Source organism: Salvelinus alpinus, chromosome 9, assembly GCF_045679555.1.
Source record: "Salvelinus alpinus chromosome 9, SLU_Salpinus.1, whole genome shotgun sequence".
In the NCBI taxonomy this organism is placed as follows: domain Eukaryota; kingdom Metazoa; phylum Chordata; class Actinopteri; order Salmoniformes; family Salmonidae; genus Salvelinus; species Salvelinus alpinus.
This window is the reverse complement of record NC_092094.1, coordinates 69,711,732-69,739,725: the sequence shown is the minus strand read 5'-3', so window position 1 is coordinate 69,739,725 and position 27,994 is coordinate 69,711,732. Positions and strand designations below refer to the sequence as shown.

Here is a 27,994-nt window from a genome sequence, read left to right as displayed (position 1 = left end):
TGCGTGATTTCCTGCAAGACAGGAATGTCAGTGTTCTGCCATGGCCAGCGAAGAGCCCGGATCTCAATCCCATTGAGCACGTCTGGGACCTGTTGGATCGGAGGGTGAGGGCTAGGGCCATTCCCCCCAAAAATGTCCGGGAACTTGCAGGTGCCTTGGTGGAAGAGTGGGGTAACATCTCACAGCAAGAACTGGCAAATCTGGTGCAGCGCATGAGGAGGAGATGCACTGCAGTACTTAATGCAGCTGGTTGCCACACCAGATACTGACTGTTACTTTTGATTTTGACTCCCCCTTAGTTCAGGGACACATTATTCCATTTCTGTTAGTCACATGTCTGTGGAACTTGTTCAGTTTATGTCTCAGTTGTTGAGTCGTGTTATGTTCATACAAATATTTACACATGTTAAGTTTGCTGAAAATAAACGCAGTTGACAGTGAAAGGACGTTTCTTTTTTGTTGCTGATGAGTTTAGGTAGCCTTTAGTTGGTGTTATGCCATGGTAATGAAATCCTCAATAGCGGGGGTTTGATGGGAACTTGTAATGGAGCGCTCAGCTCTCACAGCATAAGTCTGTCGAAATGGTACACATTATGCTTGTACTAAATTATGTTGTGTTACTGACATACTACAAATGCTAATAGCTTATGTATTTAGTACAATAGTTACTGCCTCAATACTGTCGTCATTGTTAAGGGATAATTCGTCTTGTGAGCCTTTTCCAAAATAGCCATTCAGCAAGCTCAAAGCTGTCTCAGAGAATAAGGGACGATATACTGTAGGAAATCTGGTGTCTAGTCTCTCTGATAACTACACCGTATCATGACATAAACAGCCAAAAAACAACAGCTGTGTAGCATCTGACGGCTTGAAACTTGCCTTCACCGGATTACAAATGAATCTCAAATCCACACCAACTGTGTGTTTGCCACAGGAAACATGGAGATGTCCATAATCATGCATAAATGGAAGAGCTGTTGGTAACACTACTTCAAGCTGACCGGTATAATTGTATTACTTGTTATAAGCACGCGTGAGCTTTTATTTCTTATTACAAGGATTACAATATGTTATGTCCTTTTCATGAAGCATATTTTCAACTTGATCAAAATTGCTATTCTTTGGTCATTGAGATAATATTAAGACTTTTTATAAGGAGTCACATGTGCTTATAACAAGTCTTACAATGAATTATAACCACATCATAATGCATTATACCTGTCAAGTCTAAAGTGTTACCGAGCTGTTCAGTTCAGGAGGGTGCCGTACAGCTGGGCCTTGGTAAGACTGTCCTTCCTGTTAAGTCCTGTTCCTGTGCTTCCAAATTTTTGGTGGTGTTGAGAACTCTTCCTGGGAACAGCTAGGCTCAGGCTGGGCCTCACTCTCTCCCTCTGGTAGTGTTGCTGCTGCAGACCGGAGGCTTCCAGGGAGCTTTGGTGGTGTAAGGACTCGGCCAAGCTGTTGGGGCTCACATCCACATGTTCCTTGTTCATGGTCCCCCGTGCCGCTCCAGCCGCCCCGCTCTCCTTGTCCTTCAAGCTTCCTGAGAGGAACTGGCTGCACTCTGAGTCCTGACTGTCCTCCTTGGCTCTGTAAAGGGGCTGGGGCTTGCCCCGCAGGCCCATGCTGGGGTGTTTGGGACTGGGTGAGAGTCCGCCACCACCGACGGCAGCGGCCAAGCACTGGTCCAGCACATGGCTGTGGAGAGAGACGTTGTCGTCCCCCTCCTGGAAGCTGCTGTAGAGCGGCCCCAGTTTGAGCTTGGCTGGGCCTATGGTGAAGTGCTGCTCGGAAGAGCTGTAGGGAGACATGCGGCCCGGATTGCAGTTGTAGGAGTACGAGTTGATGTCCTCTACACTCAGCTGCCTCCAGCTTCCAGACAGTTCTTCTTCGGTGGGGACACCTATGCTGGCCTGGCTGTCAGAGCGCTCCACCGCCCGGGGTCCTCCTCCACCCTGGGCCGAGCCCACGCTGTGTGACGATGCTAGGTGAGGCGAGCGGTACGGCTCACTGTAGCCGCAGGACGGCGTGTGCACGTACGCTGGCGAAGAGCCGCCACCGCCTTTCGCGGGGTTGGGGGAAGGCGGCATCGCCATGTGCTGGAAGCTGTGGGACATGGGGAAGAGGCTGTGGCTGGGAGGGCTGTCCTTCTCATAAGAAGAGGTGCTCTTGCGCTCACCGTACCCCCCATCCCGCCAGTCCATGTAGAGTGCCTGGTGGTAGGAGGACATGGTGCTGCTGAGGCCGCCGCCGCAGCCTTCCCCTCCCTTCTCCTCCTCGGAAGCCTGGCTGAAGCTGGAGTAGGAGCTAGAGGCCGGCAAGGAGCCCACCGTAAACTCTCCGTGGAAGGAGGGGGCCCTGTGTTGGCAGAAGTTACCTGAATGGAAGGCCACCTCCTGAGGGTTGGAGTTCTGGGCCTGGAGGAAGAGACCCTTGGGGAGGCCGTGGACCTCTACGCTCTGCCTGCGCTCCTGCCAGCGCTCAGGGCAGTAGAGGGCCGTGTCGCTGCAGTACAGGTCGGCAGTCCGGTAGGCGGTACGGCGCTGAAGGATTTCACCGCCCACGCTATTGGTCACGAAGTCATGGTCATGGCCCTCATCCACCAATGGCTGGGGGCTGGTTGAGCGGGTGACTGGGCAGCTGCTGCCCGGCTCGGGCTTCTCGAGCACCTTGGCAATGATGCCGGTGGGCACAGCATCGGAGTAGGATGAGTGGCACAGCGCCATTGTGACGCCGCATCCGTGCTTCTCTATGTGGGAGCTCACCCGCTCCTGGAAGTCAATGGGCAGCTGGAAAGAGAGAGCGGGAGGGTGAGGAGAACTTCTAAGAGAGGAAGGAAAGAAACCTGGATAGCCAAACAACATAAAGGAAGAAATGGGAGTGAATTTAAGATGGATTCAGAAATTACAGCAATAAATAACGAAGGAGGACTACTACTGCTCTAACAAAGAGCCAGCATAACTTTTACCAGCATAACTTTCTCTACAACAAAGCATTCCTAAAAATAGACTCCATATAGATTCATACAATGCTGACAACCACTATCAAATCTCCCCATACATATTCACAACCACGCCATTATCGAATGCTTGCCACATCCACACAGCTGTTTTTGTCAATGCTGTTCCCTAGACTCCAATCTGGAGTTTGAGTTTAGAGAAGTAATTTATTATTGTGTGTTTACTCAGACCAGCTCGGACACCCGTTGGGACTTGCACTACCCTCTCTAATGAACTTGTCAGAACTTTTGCTGACCACAACCTCTCCATTGCTGTGCTTTGGCCTTTCTTTTTCTCATTTCTCAGTTTACAATCGCTAAGTTGTAGGATACATACATCAGCATGGACAGAGAGGTACATCAAGACACACACGTTCATCCATCCTCACTTGTACAATGCCTTCAAAGTGTTCATGCCCCTTGACTTATTCCACATTCTGTTGTCACAGCCTGAATTCAAAATGGTTAAAAAGAAATTGTTCTCACCCATCAACACATAATACACCACACCAAAGGTTTGCACATTTATTGAAAATGAAATCCAAAAATATCGACTTTACATAAGTATTCACACCCCTGAGTCAATACTTGGTAGAAGCACCTTTGGCAGAGATTACTGCTGTGTCTCTTTCTGGGCTTTCCACATCTGGATTGTGCGACATTTGCCCACTATTCTTTAAAATGTTCAAGCTCTGTCCAATTGGTTGTTCATCATTGCTAGACAACCAATCAATTCTTGCTGTAGATTTAAGTTGAAAATGTAACTTGGCCACTCAGGAACATTAACTGTCTTCTTGGTAAGCAACTCCAGTGTAGATTTGGCCTTGTGTTTAGGTTATTGCACTGCTGGAAGGTGAATTAATCTCCCAGTGTTTGGTGGAAAGCAGACTGAACCAGATTTTCCTCTAGGATTTGCCTGTGCTTAGATCCATTCCGTATTTTTTTTTTAACAATTACCATCATACCCATAACCTGATGCAACCACCACTATCCTCAAAAATCTGGAGAGTGGTACTCAGTAATGTGTTAGATTTGCCCCAAACATAACACTTTGTATTCAGGAGTTAATTGCTTTGCCACATTTTTTGCAATATTACTTTAGAGTCTAATTGCAAACAGGATGCATGTTTTGAAATATTTTCATTCAGTACAGGCTCCTTCTTTTCACTCTGTCATTTAGGTTAGTATTGTGGCGTATCTACAATGTTGTTGATCCATTTTCAGATTTCTCCTATCACAGCCATTAAACTCTAACGGTTTTAAAGTCACCATTGGCCTCAGTGAAATCCCTGCACGGTTTCCTTCCTCTCAAGCAACTGAGATAGGAAGGACACCTGTATCTTTGTAGTGACTGGGTGTATTGATACACCATCCAAAGTGTAATTAATAACTTCAAAATGCTCAAAGGGATATTCGTTGTCTGCTTATTTTTTGGGCCATCTACAAATATGTGCCCTTTTTGGATAACCTCCCTGGTCTTTGTGGTTGAGCTGTGTTTGACATTAAATGCTCGACTGAGGGACCTTACAGATGTGTGGGGTACAGAGATGAGGTAGTCAATAAAAAAATGATGTTCAACACTATTATTGTGTCCATCAATGTATTATGTGTCTTGTTGAGCACATTTTTACTCCTGAACGTATTTAGGCTTGCCATAACAAAGGGGTTGAATACTTATTGACTCAACACATTTCAGCTTTTCATTTGTATTAATTTGTCAACATTTCGAAAAACAATTCCACTCTGATATTATGGGGTATTGTGTGTAGGCCAGTAATAAAAAATCACTGGGAGCAGCTTCGATTTAAATTAGACCAGTGCTCAAGGTCTCCAGCTGAGAATCAAAAATCTAAAATAGCCACTGTTGCTTTTTTGTTGAAAATAGACACCCAGCAGAAAAATACCAGTGTTTGAAGTATGGAGCTATTTTTAGCAGCCTGCTTTCCCCATTTGAGAATTGAGTGGAAAAGTAGATGAGACTGCAGGGTTAAAGCGTAACTCCAACACGCCGTTTTCAGCAGCTTTCCCGAGGGGCTCCTCTGTACACGATACATTTCTCTGGCTGGTAGCAGAGTTAAGTCCCAATGAAAGTCATACAGCATCCCTTTGATCGCACTCAGCTATATTCATCGCTGCATTTTTGATGGATTCGTCAATGCTCTGGAATTGGTCACTTTGTCGACTCGAAAGGAGGAATGTGCTTTTCAAAAGCCAATCACTGTTATTTCACCGGAGTACGATTATGGCGAGCCGAATGAGTCAACAGCTGTGAATGCTGATATCCTACAGTACCTCAATAACTCTGTCAATTTCATACCGTAGCTGCGCTACTACTTCATCCATATATGCATGACCTTACATTTTAAAAGATAGTCCCACGTCTTTGAGAAAATTTTTTACGAGGAACTGTGAGGATTTCTCTCTCATACCTCACTTCCTACTCCCCCTTCGAGTGGACTAGATGTTGTCTTAGACGGTTTGCACGGTGAAGTCAACAGGGGGAAATAATACGTGGGGCTACTTGTTAGTGTGAGTGGAGAGCAGAGCAGAACTCACCTCGGATAGCTTGTGGGCTCTGTGGTGTGACTTGGAGCACTGGAGGAGCTGTGCTGCCAGGTTACAGTCCTTCCTGTAAAGGTCCTGGGAAATGGGAAAGATTAACACTGTTGAGTCATAGGTTGGGATGCCATGCAGACTAAGAACTGTATAAATTGTAATGGGAGTAACTGACCAACATTTGTTTCAAATAGGTTACTACATGTAATGGCATAGTATTGGGACCAAACAGTCATTTCAGCATGTGGCGTTGTTAACCTACCAATGCTTGACAAACCAAAAAGAATGCCTCCGAAAAAAATATTCCAGATTGATTGCTACATCTTGAAGCTGTTTTCCCCCTCAACCCTCTTGTGACAACCCCAAAAGTTTACTTCGATTTAAAGCTCTGAGGGTCTAACACTTTGGGAGAACCCAATCGAAGTAACAAACGCATCATCGGCCACGGAACAAATCCATCCACCCAGAAAATAGTGCTTGTTTTTCTCATCAGGCCCCTGTGGCGCTGACAATGGCATTAATGATCCGCAAAATCGTATTAACTCTGAGGAACTTTTTTCAATTGCAATAAAGCTCTTCACTGTTTAATTTTATTACGGGGCTTCTGAAATGGGCTCTTCTCCTCTGATCTAGATGCTAGGCTAGTAAGCTTCCTCTCTGTCAGTCTGTATCCATGCTCTCGCTTTTCCACTGCAACTCCTCTGTGACACAGCAAAATCTGGCAGCCCTCTCATAAACATCAAAGGCATTTCTTTGACAGCTTCAATTCTCCTTCTAGTTAACTGTGTGCAATTTTTTTTTCTCACATACAGAACAATTGGGACGGTGGTAGTTTGAAGGCAGCACAAAGACCTGTCTCGTCCAGTCATTAATGTCTCAATGTCAGCCATGTTGTTTTCTCTCAGCACTCTGATGTGAAGAAGTTCCATGCTAACTGAGAGAATAGCTTTTGGCTGCAACCAGAGGAAAATGGCTAGCTGTGAAAGCTGTTGCTAACAGAAGTAGCTACCACAAAAAAAATAGGTGACAAAAGACACATGTACCATTACACCCAACTCTTCCTTCCAAATCTGCAAATGCAGCCAGAGTCAACCTAATGGCTTATTTGGTCTTCCGCACATTAGAGACATTCCGCCATCTACAATTAAGACAAGATGTCTGCCTTCTCCTCCTAACAGATAAAGTTCTCCTGTAAGACCCAATTCTGACCCCAATCAGCCTCCCTGGATTCAAGGGAATCTCATCATGCCCAATGGCTCAGATGTGTCTCGCTAGCACAGCAGCCCTGCAGAGAGCTAGGTAGAGCGCGAAGCTCGGCAGATGCTTGGGCGTTCACATCAACGAGACCAAGACCGTAGATTGACACAGTAGGTCCCCAGGGCTAAATCCAGACTCGAGCTTTAAACCTGCGTACAGTCTCAAATCCCCTATTGATTTAGGAGTAACTACTGTACACAGAGTACAAAACAGTAGGAACACCTTCCTAATATTGACTTGCACCCCCTTTTGCCCTCAGAACAGCTTCAATTTGTCGGGGCATGAACTCTACAAGGTGCGTTCCACAGGGATGCTGGCCCATGTTGACTCCACAGGGATGCTGGCCCACGTTGACTCCACAGGGATGCTGGCCCATGTTGACTCCAATGCTTTCCACAGTTGTGTCAAGTTGGCTGGAAGTCCTTTGGGTGGTAGACCATTCTTGATACACACAAGAAAATGTTGAGTGTGAAAAACCCAGCAGCATTGCAGTTCTTGACACACTCAAACCAGTGCACCTGGCACCTACTACCATACCCTGTTCAAAGGCAAAGGCACTTATCTTGCCCATTCACCCTCTGAATGGCACACATACACAATTCATGTCTCAATTGTCTCAAGGCTTAAACATCGTTATTTTAACCTGGTCTCCTTCCATTCAGCTACACTGATTTGAAGTGGATTTAACAAGTCACATCAATAAAATATCATAGCTTTCACCTGGATTCACCTAGTCAGTCTATGTCAAGGAAAGAGCATATACTTTATGCTGTAGAAAAGTATTTGCCGCCGTTCAAATTTCATAAACAAAGTTATGCAACACCCAATGCCCATGTGTGAAAAAGTAATTGCACCCTGGTTGTCACCTTTTAGCTGCAATGACTCCAACCAAATGCTCCCTGTAGTTGTTGATCAGTCTCTCACGTCGCTGTGGAGGAATTTTGGCCCACTCTTCCATGCCGAACAGCTTTAACTCAGCAACATGTGTGGGTTTTCAAGCATGAACTGCTCGTTTCATGTCCTGCCACAACATCTCAATTGGGATTAGGTCTGGGATTACCACCACCATGCTTGACCGTTGGGTAGAAGGTTCTTACTGTGGAATGCAGTGTTTAGGTTTTCGCCAGGCACAATGGGACCCATGTTATCCATAAATGAGTTGAGGCAGTTCTGCATGTAAGAGTGGGCCAAAATGCCTCCACAGCAGTGTGAGAGATTGATCAACAACTAGTCCACCACCAGGCATTGGTCGTCTAACTGGCCATTTAGCTGTTTCGGTGATTCACTGATGCACAATGACTGGCTATACAGTATACTCACGTTGTCCTCTCTGAGCTTTTCAATGGTGATCTTGGCCTCCAGGAGGTGATTGTTGAGGACGATGATCTCCCGACTCAGCGCTCTTTTCTCGTCTTCATGGTGCTGGGACTAAAGGAGGGAAGAGAGAGAGGAGGAATTGAAAGACCAGGAAGAGAAAGGAGAGGGAGAAGAGGAGGAGAGCAGCCAGTCAGTCCGTGTTCCTGCTCTCTACGCCAGTAGCAGGTCTTAATTCAAATAAGATTTCACTGGCCAGTGCCCATATAAAATCAATTACTCTGCAGGGTGAGAAAGCATCAATCACAGTCCTGAGAAATGAAAGCGGTTATTAAAGCAATGGTACATTTTTTTGACACATTAGTATTTCCTGAGAGTTAGCCTCAAACAATACATGCCAACAAGATCCTTTCCCCCTCACCCAATAATTGTTAATCCCCTGTTGTGTGATAGGATGTGACAAAGGATGCATCATTGAGTCTCCACCGCACAAGGGTCACGATTGTTTTTAAATATGGGGTGGGGGAGCAGTTTAATAGAAGTCAATTAGAGGTCAGTTTAAGCAACAGGTTGGCATTGATATTCAAATCCATTCTGTAAATCTCTCTAATCTGCTCTGGCATGTTGCTTTGGCGGTCTCATTCAGGCACATTATAATCATATTTCACTCTGGGGGAAGGTGAGTCTTGCTATAGGCCTCCTACATAAGAGACTGACAGGAGTCTCCAAAGCTGCTAACTCCTTGTACCCGGCTTTCTTTCAGAGATTTCCACATCCCAAAACCCCCTCTCACAAAACTAGCCCTTCCTAACGTGGAATGGGTTTGTAACGTTGCCAGAAAGGTATTGAGCGTGTCCACTCTAGGGAAAGGTGGAAATTGTAAAAATGTGAGTTGTAGCTATTACATTTAGCTTGAATATGAATGACTCACTTCAACTGTTTCTTGGGTTAGCTGAACACCTGTATCTAATCTGCAACCTGTTTGGATTGACATTCAGCCGAGGGATGATTTAACATCCGAATATTAGAAATCGTCTAGAGGTTGCCCATAGATTAAAAGAGTGAAGGATATTATAGATTTGCATATGATGACTGACATGGTCATATTCCATCTTGGCAGTACAGTTTGAGGTTTTATTTAATTACAATTGTTGGGGTTGAGAGTTAGTAATGGCCTCCACGCATACAAGCACCTTTGGAACATCTACATAACATTTTTAAAAAGTATAATAAATCAATTAAATATACACCATCACAATAAATCCATTATTTATTTTAGGGAAGTTTTAAAGAAACATGATATGAAAAACATTTATTTCAGAAGAACAATATGACTTGTCTTACTGTACGTTATCTGGCTACGTGCCATGCCATAGGCTGTAGGCTTGTTCATTTAGCAGACAAGATATGTTTATAAGTCCCGTGCCATTCATTTTATACTATATGCTTTTATAGTAAGAAGAATATAATTGAACTTAGCTGAATAAAATAGAAAGGCTGTTTTTCCCGGTCTGGAGAGAGTGAGAGTGCGCATATGAAGTGGCCAGTAGTGGAAAAAGTACCCAATTGTCATACATGAGTCAAGAAAATGACTCAAGTAAAAGTGAGTCACTCAGTAAAATACTACTTGAGTAAAAGTCTAAAAGTATTTGGTTTTAAAAATACTTAAGTATCAAAAGTATGAATCATTTCAAGTTCCTTATATTAAGCAAACCAGGCTGCACCATTTTCTTGTTTATATTTATTTATGGGTAGCTAGGGTCATACTCCAACACTCCGGCATCATTTACAAACAAAGCATGTGTGTTTAGTGAGTCCCCCAGATCAGAGTCAGTAGGGATGACCGCGTGAATTGGGTCAATTTCCTGTCCTGCTAAGCATTCAAAATGCAACAAGTACTTTTGGGTGTCAGGGAAAATGTATGGAGTAAAAAGTACGTTATTTTAAAAGTTCTCAAAAATATAAAGTACAGATACCTCAAACTACGTAAATAGTACTTTAAAGTATTTTTTACTTAAGTTCTTTACACCACTGGAAGTGGCTATGTTGAGTGTAAAAGTGATCCCCTCTCTCTGTGTGCTGGAGAAAGGAATGAAGGACAGGGGGGAGGAGATGGAAACGCAGGTGGTGAGATTCTGTGGATGTAAACCTATTAATTATGAAACTATAAAAAAATCCCTATTACTAGGCTATTCAAAATCAAATACAATTCACTATAATTGTAGGCTGCAGTGTGTAATATGTGGTAGGCTATGTATTGTATAACTATTATGTATATGTATTGTATAACCGCACAATCATTTGAATTCAGGGTTTTTTTCTGGCTTGGGCTCATACTATATATAGGCCTATGCATATGCGTGTTTTGAATGAATCATCACCTTAGAAAGCGCTGTCCATTTTGTTGTAAGGCTTTGAAAACATCTACAACGACCATGTTCTCCATTTCAATTCTTCAAATTGATCGATCACAGTGAGGTGAGTTTTAAAAGCACGCACTGTTTTGAGAAGTGTTTGATGTGATTTTCGACAATAGAGCCCTGAGTACCATCCATTAGCGACCTGATGGTCATTAGCGAGTTGGGTAATGCATGTCCAGAGTGCATAAGAGGAGATTACCATCAATGGTCAAGTAGAATTTTACTGCAGTCATGACTCATGACTGCCGTTGTGGTGGTAATATGGTCACCGCAACAGACCTAGTCATGGCCATCCAGTGACTGACTTGAGTACTTTTTTTGTTCCCCATAGAGTCGACAGTGTAGCCTACTGTGCTTTCATCCACATCCAGCCAAAGTTAGATCATTTGATGTACCAATGCCTCACACAATGGGGCAGCAAGGCAATTTACAGAGGTTAGAGTACTTTTTTTTATCATAGATTGCAGAATATTACTGGGCTTATGTGAATATTGAAAAATCATATTTGTACCTGCAGATGCAATCCTTGTTCCTCACTTTAGCGCCTCAATTTGGAGCTAAATTGTGTTTTGCAGTGTTATTAATTTTTTTTATATCCCCCTGCCTGTCTGTCTCCACTGAACTGCTGTCTTCACAGGACAACAAACTGAGCTTATCCCCCCCTGAGACGCAATTACTGTATACTAGAGTTGGGGAAGGGGAGAGAAAAATACAAGATTTACAGGCTTCTGAGAAAAAAAACAATTTGTAACCTGAAAAAAAAAGGATATCAGCCTCTCAAGAAATAAATAACTACCTGCTCAAAAGTTTTAAATTATCAATCGGTGTAAAATTCTCTGAAATGCCTACAAGTCTCTAAAGGATAGGGCTGGCCATATGTGACTTGATAGCCAATTCATCTAAAGTTTGATGTGCTTCAACTAAATCATTTAGGTTTTCTTTAGCTCCTTTTCCCTTCTGGCCCCATTTCAATTCTTAGGGTGAAAGACGGTATCTTTTGAAGGAGCTTTAGTTCATGTCTTTATCTAGGTCAAGTTTGATAGCTGTTTGAGATTTTTTTCCATCAATCCATGACAAGCCTGGCTAATGGATAAGGGGTAATGCATGTTGGGTACGTCAAATGCTGAGAAAACTAGCAAGACCATAATAAACGTTTCTCTATACACCAGATGTGTACCAAACTCACTAACAGTGGCAGTAATAAAGCCTCTCTTGAAAAAGCCAAACCTTGACCCAGAAAATTTATAAATTAAATCGGCCTATATCGAATCTTCCATTCCTCTCAATTAAAAAAAAGAAAAGCTGTTGCGCAGCAACTCACTGCCTTCCTGAAGACAATGTATACGAAACACTTCAGTCTGGTTTTAGACCCCATCATAGCACTGAGACTGCACTTGTGAAGGTGGTAAATTACCTTTTAATGGCGTCAGACCGAGGCTTTGCATCTGTCCTCGTGCTCCTAGACCTTAGTGCTGCTTTTGATACCATCAATCACCACATTCTTTTGGAGAGATTGGAAACCCAAATTGGTCTACACGGACAAGTTCTGGCCTGGTTTAGATCTTATCTGTCGGAAAGATATCAGTTTGTCTCTGTGGATGGTTTGTCCTCTGACAAATCAACTGTAAACCTTGTTCCTCAAGGTTCCGTTTTAGGACCGCTATTATTTTCACTATATATTTGACCTCTTGGTGATGTCATTCGGAAACATAATGTTAACTTTCACTGCTATGCGGATGACACACAACTGTATATTTCGATGAAACATGGTGAAGCCTCAAAATTGCCCTCGCTGGAAGCCTGTGTTTCAGACATAAGGAAGTGGATGGCTGCAAATGTTCTACTTTTAAACTCGGACAAAACAGAGATGCTTGTTCTAGGTCCCAAAAAACAAAGAGATCTTCTGTTGAATCTGAAAATTAATCTTGATGGTTGTACAGTCGTCTCAAATAAAACTGTGAAGGACCTCGGCATTACTCTGGACCCTGATCTCTCTTTTGATGAACATATCAAGACTGTTTCAAGGACAGCTTTTTTCCATCTACGTAACATTGTAAAAATCTGAAACTTTCTGTCCAAAGATTATGCAAAAAAATTCATCCATGCTTTTGTCACTTCTAGGTTAGACTATTGCAATGCTCTACTTTCCGGCTACCCGGATAAAGCACAAAATAAACTTCAGTTACTAGCTGCTAGAATATTGACAAGAACCCCAAAATTTGATCATATTACTCCAGTGCCAGCCTCTCTACACTGGCTTCCTGTTAAGGCAAGAGCTGATTCCAAGGTTTTACTGCTTACCTACAAAGCATTACATGGGCTTGCTCCTACCTATCTTTCCAATTTGGTCCTGCCGTACATACCTACACGTACACTACGGTCAAAAGACGCAGGCCTCCTAACTGTCCCTAGAATTTCTAAGCAAACAGCTGGAGGCAGGGCTTTCTCCTATAGAGCTCCATTTTTATGGAATGGTCTGCCTACCCATGTGAGAGACGCAGACTCGGTCTCAACCTTTAAGTCTTTATTGAAGACTCATCTCTTCAGTAGGTCCTATGATTGAGTGTAGTCTGGCCCAGGAGTGTGAAGGTGAACGGAAAGGCTCTGGAGCAACGAACTGCCCTTGCTGTCTCTGCCTGGCCGGTTCCCCTCTCCACTGGGATTCTCTGCCTCTAACCCTAATACAGGGGCTGAGTCACTGGCTTACTGGTGCTCTTCCATGACGTCCCTAAGAGGGGTGCATCACTTGAGTGGGTTGAGTCACTGACGTGATCTTCCTGTCTGGGTTGGCGCCCCCCCTTGGGTTGTGCCGTGGCGGAGATCTTTGTGGGCTATACTTGGCCTTGTCTCAGAATGGTAAGTTGGTGGTTGAAGGTATCCCTCTAGTGGTGTGGGGGCTGTGCTTTGGCAAAGTGGGTGGGGTTATATCCTGCCTGTTTGGCCCTGTCCGGGGGTATCGTCGGATGGGGCCACAGTGTCTCCCGACCCCTCCAGTATTTATATGTGTCGGGGGGATCTGTTATATCTGGAGTATTTCTCCTGTCTTATCCGGTGTCCTGTGTGAATTTAAGTATGCTCTCTCTAATTCTTTATCTCTCTCGCTCTCTCTCTCTCTCAGGACCTGAGTCTCTCTCTCTCTCTCAGGACCTCTCTCACCACCTGGCCGTGCTGCTGCTCCAGTTTCAACTGTTCTACCTGCGGCTATGGAACCCTGACCTGTTCACCGGACGTGCTACCTGTCCCAGACCTGCTGTTTTCAACTCTCTAGAGACAGCAGGAGCAGTAGAGATACTCTGAATGATCATCTATGAAAAGCCAACTGACATTTACTCCTGAGGTGCTGACCTGTTGCACCCTTGACAACCACTGTGATTATTATTATTTCACCCTGCTGGTCATCTATGAACATTTGAACATCTTGGCCATGTTCTGTTATAATCTCCACCCGGCACAGCCAGAAGAGGACTGGCCACCCCTCATAGCCTGGTTCCCCACTAGGTTTCTTTCTAGGTTCTGGCCTTTTCTAGTGAGTTTTTCCTAGCCACCGTGCTTCTACACCTGCATTGCTTGCTGTTTGGGGTTTTAGGCCAGGTTTCTGTACAGCACTTTGAGATATCAGCTGATGTAAGAAGGGCTTTATAAATAAATTTGATTTGAAGAAGCTTGGTAAACAAAAAAAAGCTGAACGGTGGCAACAATAACCCAATTTGGTGAGCTGTATGTTCTGTGATGCCTATCCCCTGGGTGTAATTTGCACTTTTCATTGAAGAGCATTGACTAATGAGTGCACTGCGAATAGCACATTGAGAAATGTACGAATCAGAAAACAGGCTCTTCTGGCACGCTGGTGAGCACGGCAGAAAGGCAGCACACCCTGATGAGAACTCTAATTAGACGCTCACTGCAGTGCCAGTAGAGCCGGGATCTTGAAAGGCACACACACCCCTGCCTGTGTGCACACACACACACAAACATCTCCTTGATCACAAGGGCAATATTACCCTCCAGGTGCCATACTGTATGTGAATCATTCATTAGCTATTTCGCCCCCAGATCGTGCGTGGTGGCTTTGGACAACAACAACACTAACAAAAACAACAACCACTCCAGGGGCCTCAGCCCCACTAATTACCTTGTTCACTGGTGTCATGAGGAGGCATGCTAACCCTTCCTCATAGAACCAAGGCTTCATTAAGCTTTCCACTCTATTCTGATGGGCTAATTAAAGTAGTCATTAGAGTACACATTTGTTCTGCGGGCCTTGTATTCTACTAACCCATATACAGTTCAAAATGGTCTTTAACGAAATACTATTTTGTTCTACGTAGAGCTAGAAAAGTGTTAGACATAGTTAAGGTACAGTTAATATGATATTTAATATGGTTCAGTGTGCTGCTGGCTGGGCAGCACTAGTTCAGCACCCTGGAGAGCGCCCTTTCCTTTGGCCTTCGCCCAAATGGCTTTTCAGCACTGACCAGGCAGACAGCTCCACATCTCTGTCAACACTGGAGTCACCACAGCCAGGGTCCAGGGAGGACTCAATTAAAACAAAATAGGGTTTTTTCACTGACCATGTGACCTGACCAGGTTACACTCTGGGCCCTAGTTGGGTAGCATGGTCTGAAACAACTCTTGTCCCCATGCAAAATAATAGAAACCCTTTTGGAAATCCTCCCACTCTGTTCTCTTACTTGGTTGTTTTCATCGTTTGGTTTGTAGTTTTTTTCTAATGACCTTCCCCGTAGTTTCTCCTCCAGAACTTTTTAATTGCATGATTTGATTGAACCTCTTTGTCACCAAGTGTCTATCTAAGACCATTTCATGCTCGAGAAATATTTTGCCCTTAAAATGCCATTTCGAGACATCAAAAGGAATGGCAATCACAATGAGGCATGCTTCTGAAGCAATCCTGTACTACTTCCTGTCATGAATGGTGATTAGTTACACCAAGGTCCAAGGAAGCTAATTCCTTTGAAAAGCCAACCACTTCAACAACAAAAAAAATCACATGACTGGAATACAGTTGAAGTGTGTGACAGAATATGATTCGGGATACATTTTTTGGGGGCTATTGTCTTTTGTGACAATGCAATTCTGATTACTCAGACGTGTTAAAGAGCGATGGGTGAAGAAACAGCGAATAATACACAAATACTGTAGAACTGGTGTAAATAATATACAGTACTTTGCCTGGATCAATGTTCAAAATTTGTCATAACGACATGTAATAGATAGGCTATTGATTTTCTTATACCTCAGCACCAATGTATATAATAGGCCTACAAAACATGTAGCCCACAAATAGGCATATCTAGGGACAATGTTGTATGAACAGTGTTATCACCACAATCTCTTGCCTGAGGTAATCATCTAAGAAGAGGTGGTTGGGAAAATAAATTAATTTCACACAGTCATATTCTATTAAAATGGCCACGGAGAATCAGCCATTGACTCAAACTTCTGTTTTGATGAGATTAAAAATCCATTTTTAATCATGATAGTCATACAGTACGTCTTAAATATGGACCTGAGGCCTGACCATGGACTCATCTTGAACAGTAATGACAGTGTCTTTGGGGTCTGGAGGAGGAACGAATGGAAAGGGGAGCTCTTGTCGGGGGAGATTGGGAGAGATGCCCAGAAAAAGAGGTTGTAGTAGTTTTCTAACAAGGTTCTGCGGCAGGTTCTATCACTTTGGACATGGATTGCGCTCCGTCTCTGATCATGTAATTGCTTTTAGAGAGGTGCGACGGGGCCTCTCACCAAGGGAGACCGCATGTTCGGATCAATTATACTGGAGTTCTCATCTAAGATCTCAAACCACAGACCACATAGCCGATCACCAAGAGAGACAGCTCCACCTCAATTCAGGAGGCGTATGGAATAATCAATATACCCATTCTCATTCCCATTTAATATTTTCATGATAGCTGTTCTTGTTATCATTTTTACTGCTTGGCCTATGTTATATTGGCTGTATTTTACAAAACAAAGCTGGTAAGCCTCTTAGCAGTCTGTCGCACACTTCTTCAAACAAACACACACACTCACTCCTGGAGCCAATCTGTCCAAGCTCCAATTACAGGGGCCAAGGTGCCTCAGAGCCATGTGTGTGTGCGTGAGATTGTGTCAGATGCTCGATTAGGTTCTGGTGGGAGATGTATAAGGAAAATATACTAACGAGACTAACAAAGTTTCAACCCCCCGCCTCCCTAAACGGAAGATCTCAGACAAAGCCCCACCACTTCCAATAACGTTCTGCTTGAAATCCCCGCCCCCCCACGTTAAGGACCATCTTCACCCAATCCTGATAAGTCAAAATAACCAGTGACGGGAAACCAAAGCACCAGAACTACGGTTGGTCGTTAGTCGTTGCATTCAGCAGTCTTTCGACAGACATAACGCTACCATTTTATGTTATGTCGTCTCTCCATGAGAGACAAGGGTGTGTGTGTGATGCGAGCGTGCATGCATACGTACTTGTGTGACGCTATGCTCTATGTGTTGCTTAGTGAAACAGAGCTGGGGGGTTTCCCTTTCATGCACTGACGCCAGACCCTGACCAACAGGTCAGCCTTATCAGCAACATTAATATTCTAAAGCCTTTTTATCTAAAGGATATGAAATATTGAAATAACTCCATTGTAAATGCAACATAAGGTGCACGGCGGAAGGTGTAACTATATCAAGACATCGACTTGTGTGTTTTTCAAACGGAATCGAAAGCTAATTGGAATGGTTGCAGGGGAAGTAAACATGATTTCTCAATTCACTGGAGTGTGGCGCATGGAGCTGCATGCCAGGCTGCCTTATAAGACCTGTCTCCCAGGCTGCCTTAAAGAGAGCTGCATGCGAGGCTGCCTTAAATAGAGCTTATTCCTTAGATGCTGTATTCACCAGGGTACCACCGGAGTGGCCGGTGGGGAGCGTAGAGCAAACCTCCATCCACCTCCTACATTATTTATGAGAACAAAGTGAGAGCTGAGGTACTTACAGGGAGCATTAGGAGACAGCAAATCTATCCCTGTAATGTCAATACCAACATCTTGGTAATGCCCCTGCGCCACAACTGTGAAGAGGTGGAGACTCTTAGGAGTGAAGAAGTGCTTAAGGGACAGGACTTTATGGGCACACTAGGTGATGTACTGTAACACAAAGTAATGAAGGTCGGAATGCCATTTAAGGTTGAAATGTTGCCAATTCAAATGGTCTTCTCGCAGGTCTCGGAAGATTCCAGGAGACCTGAGGCAGACACAATGCTGTTGGAGTCTTGCAACAAACTGCCAGGAACAATAGAGTTGTTTTTAGGTCATTTCACTGCACTTCAGCTCAGTGGAGTCAAATGTGAAGGATGATGTTACTTCAGTTCTGCTTAATTGAGCTTAACTGGCGGAACCAATCGAAGTGTCAAAAGTGAGAACATTGTGTGGTATTGGAGTGGGTGTCAGCAGAGTGTATGGCTGATCAGGTGTCTTACTGTCCTGTGCACCTTGTCCTCCAGGTCTTGATTGATCCTCTGTTGAGCTGCATAACTGCTCTGGATCCTGCAGGACAGGAAAGAGTACACATTGATGAAACATAGTCTTGAGTATGAACATGCTTTCAAAACCAATAATTCATTGACTTTAATTCAAGATGATGAATATGAAAATCCAAAACAGTTATTTGAATTTCAAGATCATTCAATGGATATATCTGATTTACTGTACAGTAATACTTTTTAGATGTGAATCCTCACACTTGAAGCATGGAAAAACACATTTCGTGATGAAAGCAAGAGAAAAGGTGATGGAAAATGCAGAATCAAACCCATAGGACTTATGCATGACTCATGAATGAGCTGAAGATTTTGGCAACATTTCAGCGCTGGTCGAGGTGTGTTTCCCAGCACAAAACACTGTCTGGTCGGCTTCCAAAACATTAGTGGGCTTAATGAAATAAGCTGTTCTTTCACCTTCCATTAGTTAAATCATTATCAGCATTAGGCTACTATCTCTTTCAGCACACAGTACTTGCTGCATGTTATTATCACTGGCCCCGGTCTCATGGGGGTTTGGATACAAGCATTTGGAGATTCATTGTAAAAAAAAATTGTTATATAAGAAGACGGTGCTTTAGAAGTGGATTTGGAGGTTATATTTCAGGCTGCTCAACAATGATTGATCTCATAACACGTTCTATATTTTTTAAATATATTTTTCTTTGTTTCCTGTCAAGTTAAATTGTAGGCCAAAAAACATTTGGTATTGCAGGGAGAGACCGGGGACAATTGTAACACGGGTTACAGAATAAACAACTCCAATTAGAAGCCACTTTGAAAGGTGTTATTCAATGAGCCGATGCTTGGTTAGTGTCTTTACAAACATGCCTATGAAGATTTTGAAATTCATGAATCAAGTGATTATTGATCTGTGGAAATTTCTCCATATATCTAACATACAGTATATACTTGTTATCAGTAAGATAAGGTATTTTGATGAATATAGTTCATGACAATAATATACACTGCTCAAAAAATAAAGGGAACACTAAAATAACACATCCTAGATCTGAATGAATGAAATATTCTTATTAAATACTTTTTTCTTTACATAGTTAAATGTGCTGACTACAAAATCACACAAAAATGATCAATGGAAATCAAATTTATCAACCCATGGAGGTCTGGATTTGGAGTCACACTCAAAATTAAAGTGGAAAACCACACTACAGGCTGATCCAACTTTGATGTAATGTCCTTAAAACAAGTCAAAATGAGGCTCAGTAGTGTGTGTGGCCTCCACGTGCCTGTATGACCTCCCTACAACGCCTGGGCATGCTCCTGATGAGGTGGCGGATGGTCTCCTGAGGGATCTCCTCCCAGACCTGGACTAAAGCATCTGCCAACTCCTGGACAGTCTGTGGTGCAACGTGGCGTTGGTGGATGGAGCGAGACATGATGTCCCAGATGTGCTCAATTGGATTCAGGTCTGGGGAACGGGCGGGCCAGTCCATAGCATCAATGCCTTCCTCTTGCAGGAACTGCTGACACACTCCAGCCACATGAGGTCTAGCATTGTCTTGCATTAGAAAGAACCCAGGGTCAACCGCACCAGCATATGGTCTCACAAGGGGTCTGAGGATCGCATCTCGGTACCTAATGGCAGTCAGGCTACCTCTGGCGAGCACATGGAGGGCTGTGCGGCCCCCCAAAGAAATGCCACCCCACACCATGACTGACCCACCGCCAAACCGGTCATGCTGGAGGATGTTGCAGGCAGCAGAACGTTCTCCACGGCGTCTGCAGACTCTGTCACGTCTGTCACATGTGCGTGTGAACCTGCTTTCATCTGTGAAGAGCACAGGGCGCCAGTGGCGAATTTGCCAATCTTGGTGTTCTCTGGCAAATGCCAAACGTCCTGCACAGTGTTGGGCTGTAAGCACAACCCCCACCTGTGGACGTCGGGCCCTCATGGAGTCTGTTTCTGACCGTTTGAGCAGACACATGCACATTTGTGGCCTGCTGGAGGTCATTTTGCAGGGCTCTGGCAGTGCTCCTCCTTGCACAAAGGCGGAGGTAGCGGTCCTGCTGCTGGGTTGTTGCCCTCCTACGGCCTCCTCCACGTCTCCTGATGTACTGGCCTGTCTCCTGGTAGCGCCTCCATGCTCTGGACACTACGCTGACAGACACAGCAAACCTTCTTGCCACAGCTCGCATTGATGTGCCATCCTGGATGAGCTGCACTAGCTGAGCCACTTGTGTGGGTTGTAGATTCCGTCTCATGCTACCACTAGAGTGAAAGCACCGCCAGCATTCAAAAGTGACCAAAACATCAGCCAGGAAGCATAGGAACTGAGAAGTGGTCTATGGTCACCACCTGCAGAACCACTCCTTTATTGGGGGTGTCTTGCTAATTGCCTATAATTTCCACCTTTTGTCTATTCCATTTGCACAACAGCATGTGAAATTTATTGTCAGTGTTGCTTCCTAAGTGGACAGTTTGATTTCACAGAAGTGTGATTGACTTGGAGTTACATTGTGTTGTTTAAGTGTTCCCTTTATTTTTTTGAGCAGTGTATATTTTTTTCTTCTTACAAGCCTTTAATTAGTATACTTGGGGTTAGTTGTAACACAGTGTTACAACTTCCCCCTTACCTAAAATGATGTAGTATATAGACAAATTAAGATTTTTACATATGTGTTGGCAGTGCAACTAAGATTACACCTTAGAAAAAATTATGTTGAACGCTAATACAAAATATAATATTTAAATATAGCATGCCTAAAATATCAAAAAAAAATATTTTGTGTCAATTTAGTGTATTTTCATACAAATATCAGTGTCAAATCTTAACATTGTTGAATTACTACTCATTTGTACTATTAAAGACATTGTCCCATATACTGTTTCAACTAACCCTGCTATTGGGGTTAATTGTAACATCGGGATTTTTTCAGACTTGAGGCAGAATTGTGAAAAAGCCACATTTAGCACGGTTCTCTGAATGTTACTATTAGTTAGCAGACAAATGTACATTTTGAAATCTCTACATCACAGTGTTAAAGTACATGTGATTTTTAAAACAACTTCAAAAAGTGTTACAATTCTCCCATCTCACCTTATTAATTGGCAATATCAATTATTTGAAGTCAGAAAATGTGACCTCTAAATTAAAGTTTTTCTTTGTCTCTGGTAAAAGGAAAAGCCACAGGCTACATATGTACTTCTGTTGTAAATTACTTGCATTTGAATTATTACTGGCTTTCGATCATCTTGCCCTGCAGTAACACAGATGATACAGCTAATTATGGTCCGGACTGAAGACATTGATTAGTTGAATCAAGGTGTGTTCCTGCCTGCCAGACAACTCACCCTGAATTTAATTCCGCTGCTCTATCGATCGCTACATACATTAAGTCTGAAACTGCCATCCTAGAAGTAATTTGTGTGACTTCAAAATGAGGAGCATTGTACAAAACAAATTAATCAGCGATTGGATCGTCTCTAACAAATCTAACCAATCAAAGTTCATAACTTCCTTATGTAGTAACCAATCGGTTTCTGGGACCAATCAGAATGTCAGAATGTGTTCGCATTCTAAAAATTGTTGGGGAGGGAGACAAATCCAGACTAATCTTGGAAGATGAAAAATCAATTGGCCAGAGCAATGTGGAAGGGTAGCCAGGCAATGTTACTGCAGGGATAGGATCATAGACAATAGTTGTAGAACCTTGCATTGGATTATTCCCAATGCAGACTCAGTTGAATTAGTCGATTTGTAAATCCATTGACTCATTAGGTTGAAGTGAAAGATGGCATAGTCACGCTTTGTTAGACACAGGAGCTCTGGTAAGAGAATAAAGATGGCGTAACGGGACTGACATGGCGTAACGGAACTGACATGTAACAGGGCTGACATACCTGCGTAGTTTGTCAGTGAATTTCTCCAACTCTTCCTGGGCTCGACGGAGTTCCGTCTCCAGGTACTGACGGGTGGAGTCGAACTCAGACTCCACCATCTCTAGTTTGTGGGTGGTGTAGGACAGACGCTTGTGAAAATCATCCTTGTGATCATGTAGAGAACTAGACGGGAAGTAGAGTGATGGGCAGACAGACAGGGTCAAAACAGCTCATGGTATCATGAGGTCTTAATTTAGGCTGTGTGCAAACTGCTGAATATTCTTTGAGGTAATTGAAGTGTATGACTAGACATAACGTACAATAGATATGAATGAACTAAACAACATTTCAGTCATTTAGAAAAATAATATATGATTTATTTTCTACGCATATACAATATGTCATCTACATATCAACTCTCTTCTGAATTGTGTTAAAGATACAAAATGACTCAATTCTCAAAAGGTACTAATTGTTCACAGTACTGTTGCATAACCGGAACACAGTCAGACTTAGATAAGAGCAAAAGAGAGAGGTATGAAATGGAGATTAAATCTAATTCAGCATGGTGTGAAAAGTCCCAGCCAAGGAAGGCCCACGGGTATGTATTGATAGATGGAGGCTCGAGCGGTAATGATTTTCCATTGATAGCTATAGGGAACCAGGGCAGCTCACAATGTAACGGTGAGTCCCATTACACACGTCTCCAGCGTGACATCACTGGCAAACCAGATAGAGATTCTGATTCTATCAAGATACAATGCCATAAGGGGTTTGTGGGAAGAGGGATGTGACTGGGGTTGCTCAGTTGGTGAATAAGTTTGGTCTTATAACGTACTGTATTATACAGGAGAATACTGACAACATGTATCTGGAGAGTTTCTCTAACGTGCAAACGTGTTTCTTTGGTAAATGATAGAGAGAATGTGTGCGTGAGTGCTAGCGTGTGTGTGTGAGAGAGAAAGACATACACAGACAAAGAAAAAGAGAGAGGCTGGAAATAAAATAGGTCGGAATGGGAGCAAAGAACCGGGAGCAGTTTGCTCTGGGGATTTAGAGGAGACTGATACGGCGCCTTGCAAAAGTATTCAGACCCCTTGGATTTTATTGTGTTACAAAGTAAATATAGTTGTTTGCTTAATTATTCAGTCCCTTTGTTTAGGCAAGCCACAAGTAAAATGTGGCTTAACAAATCACATAATAAGTTACATGGACTCACTTTGTGTGTTTTTTTTTTTTTACGACTTAAACCTCTGTCTCCCATACATACAATATCTGTAAGGTCCCTCAGTCAAGTAAAGAAGGGCAGTGATTGGTAGATGGGTAACAATATCAAATCAGACATTGGATATTTCTTTAAGCATGGTCAAGTTAATAATTATGCTGTGGATGATGTATTAAACCACCCAGACACATCAAAGATACAGTACTCCTTCTGAATTGAGCTGCAGGACAGGAATGAAACTGCTCAGGAATGTTACCATGAGGCCATTGGTGTTTTTAAAACAGCTACAGAATGTGCTGTGATGGGAGAAAACTGAGGATGGATCAACAACATTGTGGTGACTCCACAATAACGACCTAAATGACAGTGAAAAGAAGAATACGAATATACAGAATAAAACTATTCCAAAACACGAAGAAGAAAGTAATACAGTTTTTGGTCTACTAAGCCTTATGTTTGGGAAAAAAACACGACACATCACTGAGTAACTGCCTCCTTATTTTCAAGCATGGTGGTGGCTGCATCATGGTATGGGCATGCTTGACATCGGCAAACACTGCAGAGTTTTTCAGGATAAAAAGTAACGGGATGGAGCTAAGCACAGGCAAAATAGAGAAACCTGCTTTGATCTGCTTTACACCAGACTGGGGGAGGAATTCACCTTTCAGAAGGACACATCTACACTGGATACTTACCAAGAAGACAGTGAATGTTCCTGAGTGGCCAAGTTACAGTTTTGATTTAAATCCAAGGGGTCTGAATACTTTTGCAAGGCACTATCGATTCTGACTCTGAGACAGTACCCCTGTAGAGGTTCAATATCAAGCTGCCAGTGGCACACTGATCTCATGTCATGACAGTCTGAGGACGGACCATTTGACTTTCTCACAGCCTGGTTGGCTAGTGCAGAAACAGTTTGACAAGGTTATTTACATTTGATTTATTTTACCTTTATTTAACTAGGCAAGTCAGTTAAGAACAAATTCTTATTTTCAATGACGGCCCAGGAACAGTGGGTTAACTGCCTTGTTCAGGGGCAGAACGACAGATTCTTTTACTTTGTCAACTCGGGGATTCAATCTTGCAACCTTTCGGTTACTAGTCTAACGCTCTAACTACTAGGCCACTTACTCACGGTACCAATTTCTCAGTCATTCTCAGTCATCAGTATTCTATTTAAACTTTTAGACATATAATATAACCTTATCTAACCTTTTAGACACATAACCTTCAAAACCTGATGTATTATACAGTACCAGTCCAGGGTTTTTCAGATTTTGTTTTCTATATTGTAGAATAATAGTTAAGACATCAAAACTATGAAATAACACATATGGAATCATATAGTAACCAAAAAAAGTGTTAAACAAATTAAAATATATTTTATATTTGAAATTCTTCCAAGTAGCCACCCTTTGCCTTGATGACAGGTTTGCACACTCTTGGCATTCTCTCAATCAGATTCACCTGGAATGCTTTTCCAACAGTCTTCAAGGAGTTCCCACATATGTTGAGCACTTGTTGGCTGCTTTTCCGTCACTCCGCGGTTCAACTCATCCCAAACATCGAAAATTGGGTTTAGGTCGGGTGATTGTGGAGTCCAGGTCATCTGATGCAGCACTCCATCGCTCTCCTTCTTGGTCAAATAGCCCTTACACAGCCTGGAGGTGTGTTGGGTCATTGTCCCGTTGAAAACAAATGGGATGGCGTATCACTGCATAATGCTGTGGTAGCCATGCTGGTCAAGTGTGCCTTGAATTCTAAGTAAATCACTGACAGAGTCACCAGCAAAGCACCATCACACCTCCTCCTCCATGCTTCACGGTGGGAACCACACATGCGGATATCATCCGTTCACCTACTCTGCGTCTCACAAAGACACGGCGGTTGGAACCTAAAATCTCAAAGGACAGTTTTCCACCGGTCTAATGTCCATAGCTCGTGTTTCTTGGCCCAAGCAAGTCTCTTTCGTCTTATTGGTGTCCTTTAGTAGTGGTTTCTTTGCAACAATTCGAGGCCTGATTCACGCAGTGTCCTCTGAACAGATGATGTTGAGGTGTGTCTCTGTTACTTGAACTCTGTGAAGCAGTTATTTGGGCTGCAATCCGAGGTGCAGTTAACTCTAATGAACTTATCCTCTGAAGCAGAGGTAACTCTGGGTCTTCCTTTCCTGTGGCGGTCCTCAAGAGAGCCAGTTTCATCATAGTGCTTGATGGTTTTTGCGACTGCACGTTCAAAGTTCTAGAAATGTTCTGTATTGACTGACCTTCATGTCTTAAAGTAATGTTGGACTGTCGTTTCTCTTTGCTAATTTGAGCTGTTCTTGCCATAATATGGACTTGGTCTTTTACCAAATAGGGCTATCTTCTGTATACCACTCCTACCTTTTCACAACACAACTGATTGGCTCAAACACATTAAGGAAATAAATTCCACAAATGAACTTTTAACCGTGCACACCTGTTAATTTAAATGCATTCCAGGTGACTACCTCATGAAGCTGGTTGAGAGAATGCCAAGTGTGCAAAGCTGTCATCAAGGCAAAGGGTGGCTATTTTAAGTATATTTTGGTTACTACATGATTCCATATGTGTTATTTCATAGTTTGTCTTCACTATTAGTCTACAATGTAGAAAATAGTAAAAATTCTGAAAAACCCTGGACTGGTACTGTATAATACATCCAGGTTTTGAAGGTTATATGTCTAAAAGTTTAAATAGAATATTGATGACTGAGAATGACTGAGAAAATGGTACCGTGAGATGGTCGTATAGTTGAAACGACATTTTGATTATTTTGGTAGTATTGAGACAAAATCTTTTGGAATGGGTTCTCCAATGAATATGATTGATTCACACGATATCAATGGCATTTATAAGTTAAACCACCACTCTTACCTTCTTTTTTGATGCTTGCAACCATTTCTCTGGGCTTTGAGAGCTGTTTTCCCAATATATATCTTTTTCATATTTTTCGCTGTGCATTCACCTTCATTTGTTTTCTAGTTGCTGATGACGCTGATGCAGAGTGTGACCTCTAACACCAACCACTCAAGCTGTAAGTCTTGCCTGTGGAGTCAGGCAGCAAGCAGTTGTCTATCTAGGTTGACTGTTGACCCTGCTAACAGAGCACAGAGAAAAACAGGCTTTGCAGATTCAAGTGTACATGTAATACATTACTACTATGGTATGTGCTGTGAATTCATGCAATCATTTGAACAAAACCACATTCCTCATGGATGATATCAATGAACACCATCAGATGGCCTATGCTACAGTACAGTCATACACTAACATTTTCTCCAGTGGCCCCAATAGGTCACTTAATGAGCTCCCCTTTCATATCTCTCCATTTGTCCCATTTAAAGTCACTGTCCAGTGTTTACACAATTCTGTGAAATATGACTTATAATTAATTACAATATGAGTGAAATACTTTCTCTTCCAAAAATGTTTAATTTCACTACATGACCAAAAGTATGTGGACACCTGCTTGTCAAACATCTCATTCCAAAATCATGGCCATTTGTATTTATTATGGATCCCCATTAGCTACTTTTCCTGGGGTCCAGCAAAATTAAGGCAGTTTATACAATTTTAAAACATTACAATACATTCACAGATTTGACAACACACTGTGTGCCCTCAGGCCCCTACTCCACCACCACTACCACATATCTATCTTTTGGGGTGGCAGGTAGCCTAGTGGTTAGAGCGTTGGATTAGTAACCGAAAGGTTGCAAGATCGAATCCCTGAGCTGACAAGGTAAAAATCTGTCGTTCTGCCCCTGAACCCACGGTTCATAGGCCGTCATTGAAAATAAGAATTTGTTCTTAACTGACTTGCCTAGTTAAATAAAGGTAAAATAAAAAAAAAAAAAAAAATCGACAGTACTAAATCCATGTGTATGTATAGTGTGTATGTGACTGTGCCAATGTTTGTGTTGCTTCAAAGTCCTTGCTGTTCCATAAGGTGTTTTATTTAATCTGTTTTTTAAATCGAATTAAATTTTACTGCTTACTCAAGGTACTTGATGTGGAGTAGAGTTCCATGTACTCATGGCCCTATGTAGTACTGTGTGCCTACCATAGTCTGTTCTGGACTTGGGGACTGTGAAGAGACGTCTTGTGGGGTATGCATGGGTGTCTGAGCTGTGTGCCAGTAGTTAAGACCGACAGCTCGGTGCATTCAACATGTCAATACCTCTCATAAATAAAAGTAGTGATGAAGTCAATCTCTCCTCCACTTTCAGCCAGGAGAGATTGACATGCATATTATTAATATTAGCTCTCTGTGTACATCCAAGGGCCAGCCGTGCTGCCCTGTTCTGAGCCAATTGCAATTTTCCTAAGTCCTTTTTTGTGGCACCTGACCACACTGAACAGTAGTCAAGGACAAAACTAGGGCCTGTAGGACCTGACTTGTTGATAGTGTTGTTCAGAAGGCAGAGCATCGCTTTATTATAGACAGACTTCTACCCATTAAAACAACTTTGGGAGACTGGTTATTGTTCGGAATTTCGGATGACTCACGTGCCCAAAGTAAAATGCCTGCTACTCAGGCCCATAAGCTAGAATATGCATATAATTGGTAGCATTGGATAGAAAACACTCTGAAGTTTCTACAACTGTTACAATAATGTGAGTATAACAGAACTGATATTGCAGGCAAAAATCTGAGGAAAATCTATCCTGAATATAAAAATTGAGGTCACAGGCCATTTCAGTGCTAGCCTATGGAAAATACAAATAGATAGGACCCAGATTGCAGTTACTATGGCTTCCTCTAGACTACAGTCTACAGTCTAAAGACTACAGTCTTTAGAAAGGGTTACAGGCTTGTT

At 42.8% G+C, this 27,994-nt stretch overlaps 1 protein-coding gene across 1 annotated transcript; it reads right to left on the bottom strand.

The window, feature by feature from the left end:
- Positions 1-39: 39 nt before the first annotated feature.
- Positions 40-26,354, bottom strand: LOC139530537 (brain-enriched guanylate kinase-associated protein-like). Its single transcript, XM_071327037.1, has 6 exons — positions 26,049-26,354; positions 21,948-22,109; positions 18,023-18,089; positions 8,132-8,239; positions 5,555-5,638; positions 40-2,789 (listed from the first exon to the last, which is right to left on the bottom strand). The coding sequence occupies exons 1-6, from the start codon at positions 26,117-26,119 to the stop codon at positions 1,248-1,250; spliced, it is 2,034 nt and encodes a 677-aa protein (XP_071183138.1). The 5' UTR covers positions 26,120-26,354; the 3' UTR covers positions 40-1,247.
- Between the last annotated feature and the right edge of the window lie 1,640 nt (positions 26,355-27,994).

Coding starts and splice junctions, on each gene's coding strand:
- LOC139530537 (XM_071327037.1), bottom strand. CDS start 26,119: ATGAAAAAGATATATATTGGGAAAACAGCTCTCAAAGCCCAGAGAAAT. Junction 18,090..21,947: donor TTCACTGACAAACTACGCAG/GTATGTCAGCCC, acceptor CCTGTCCTGCAG/GATCCAGAGCAGTTATGCAG. Junction 5,639..8,131: donor AAAAGCTCAGAGAGGACAAC/GTGAGTATACTG, acceptor CCCATTTCCCAG/GACCTTTACAGGAAGGACTG.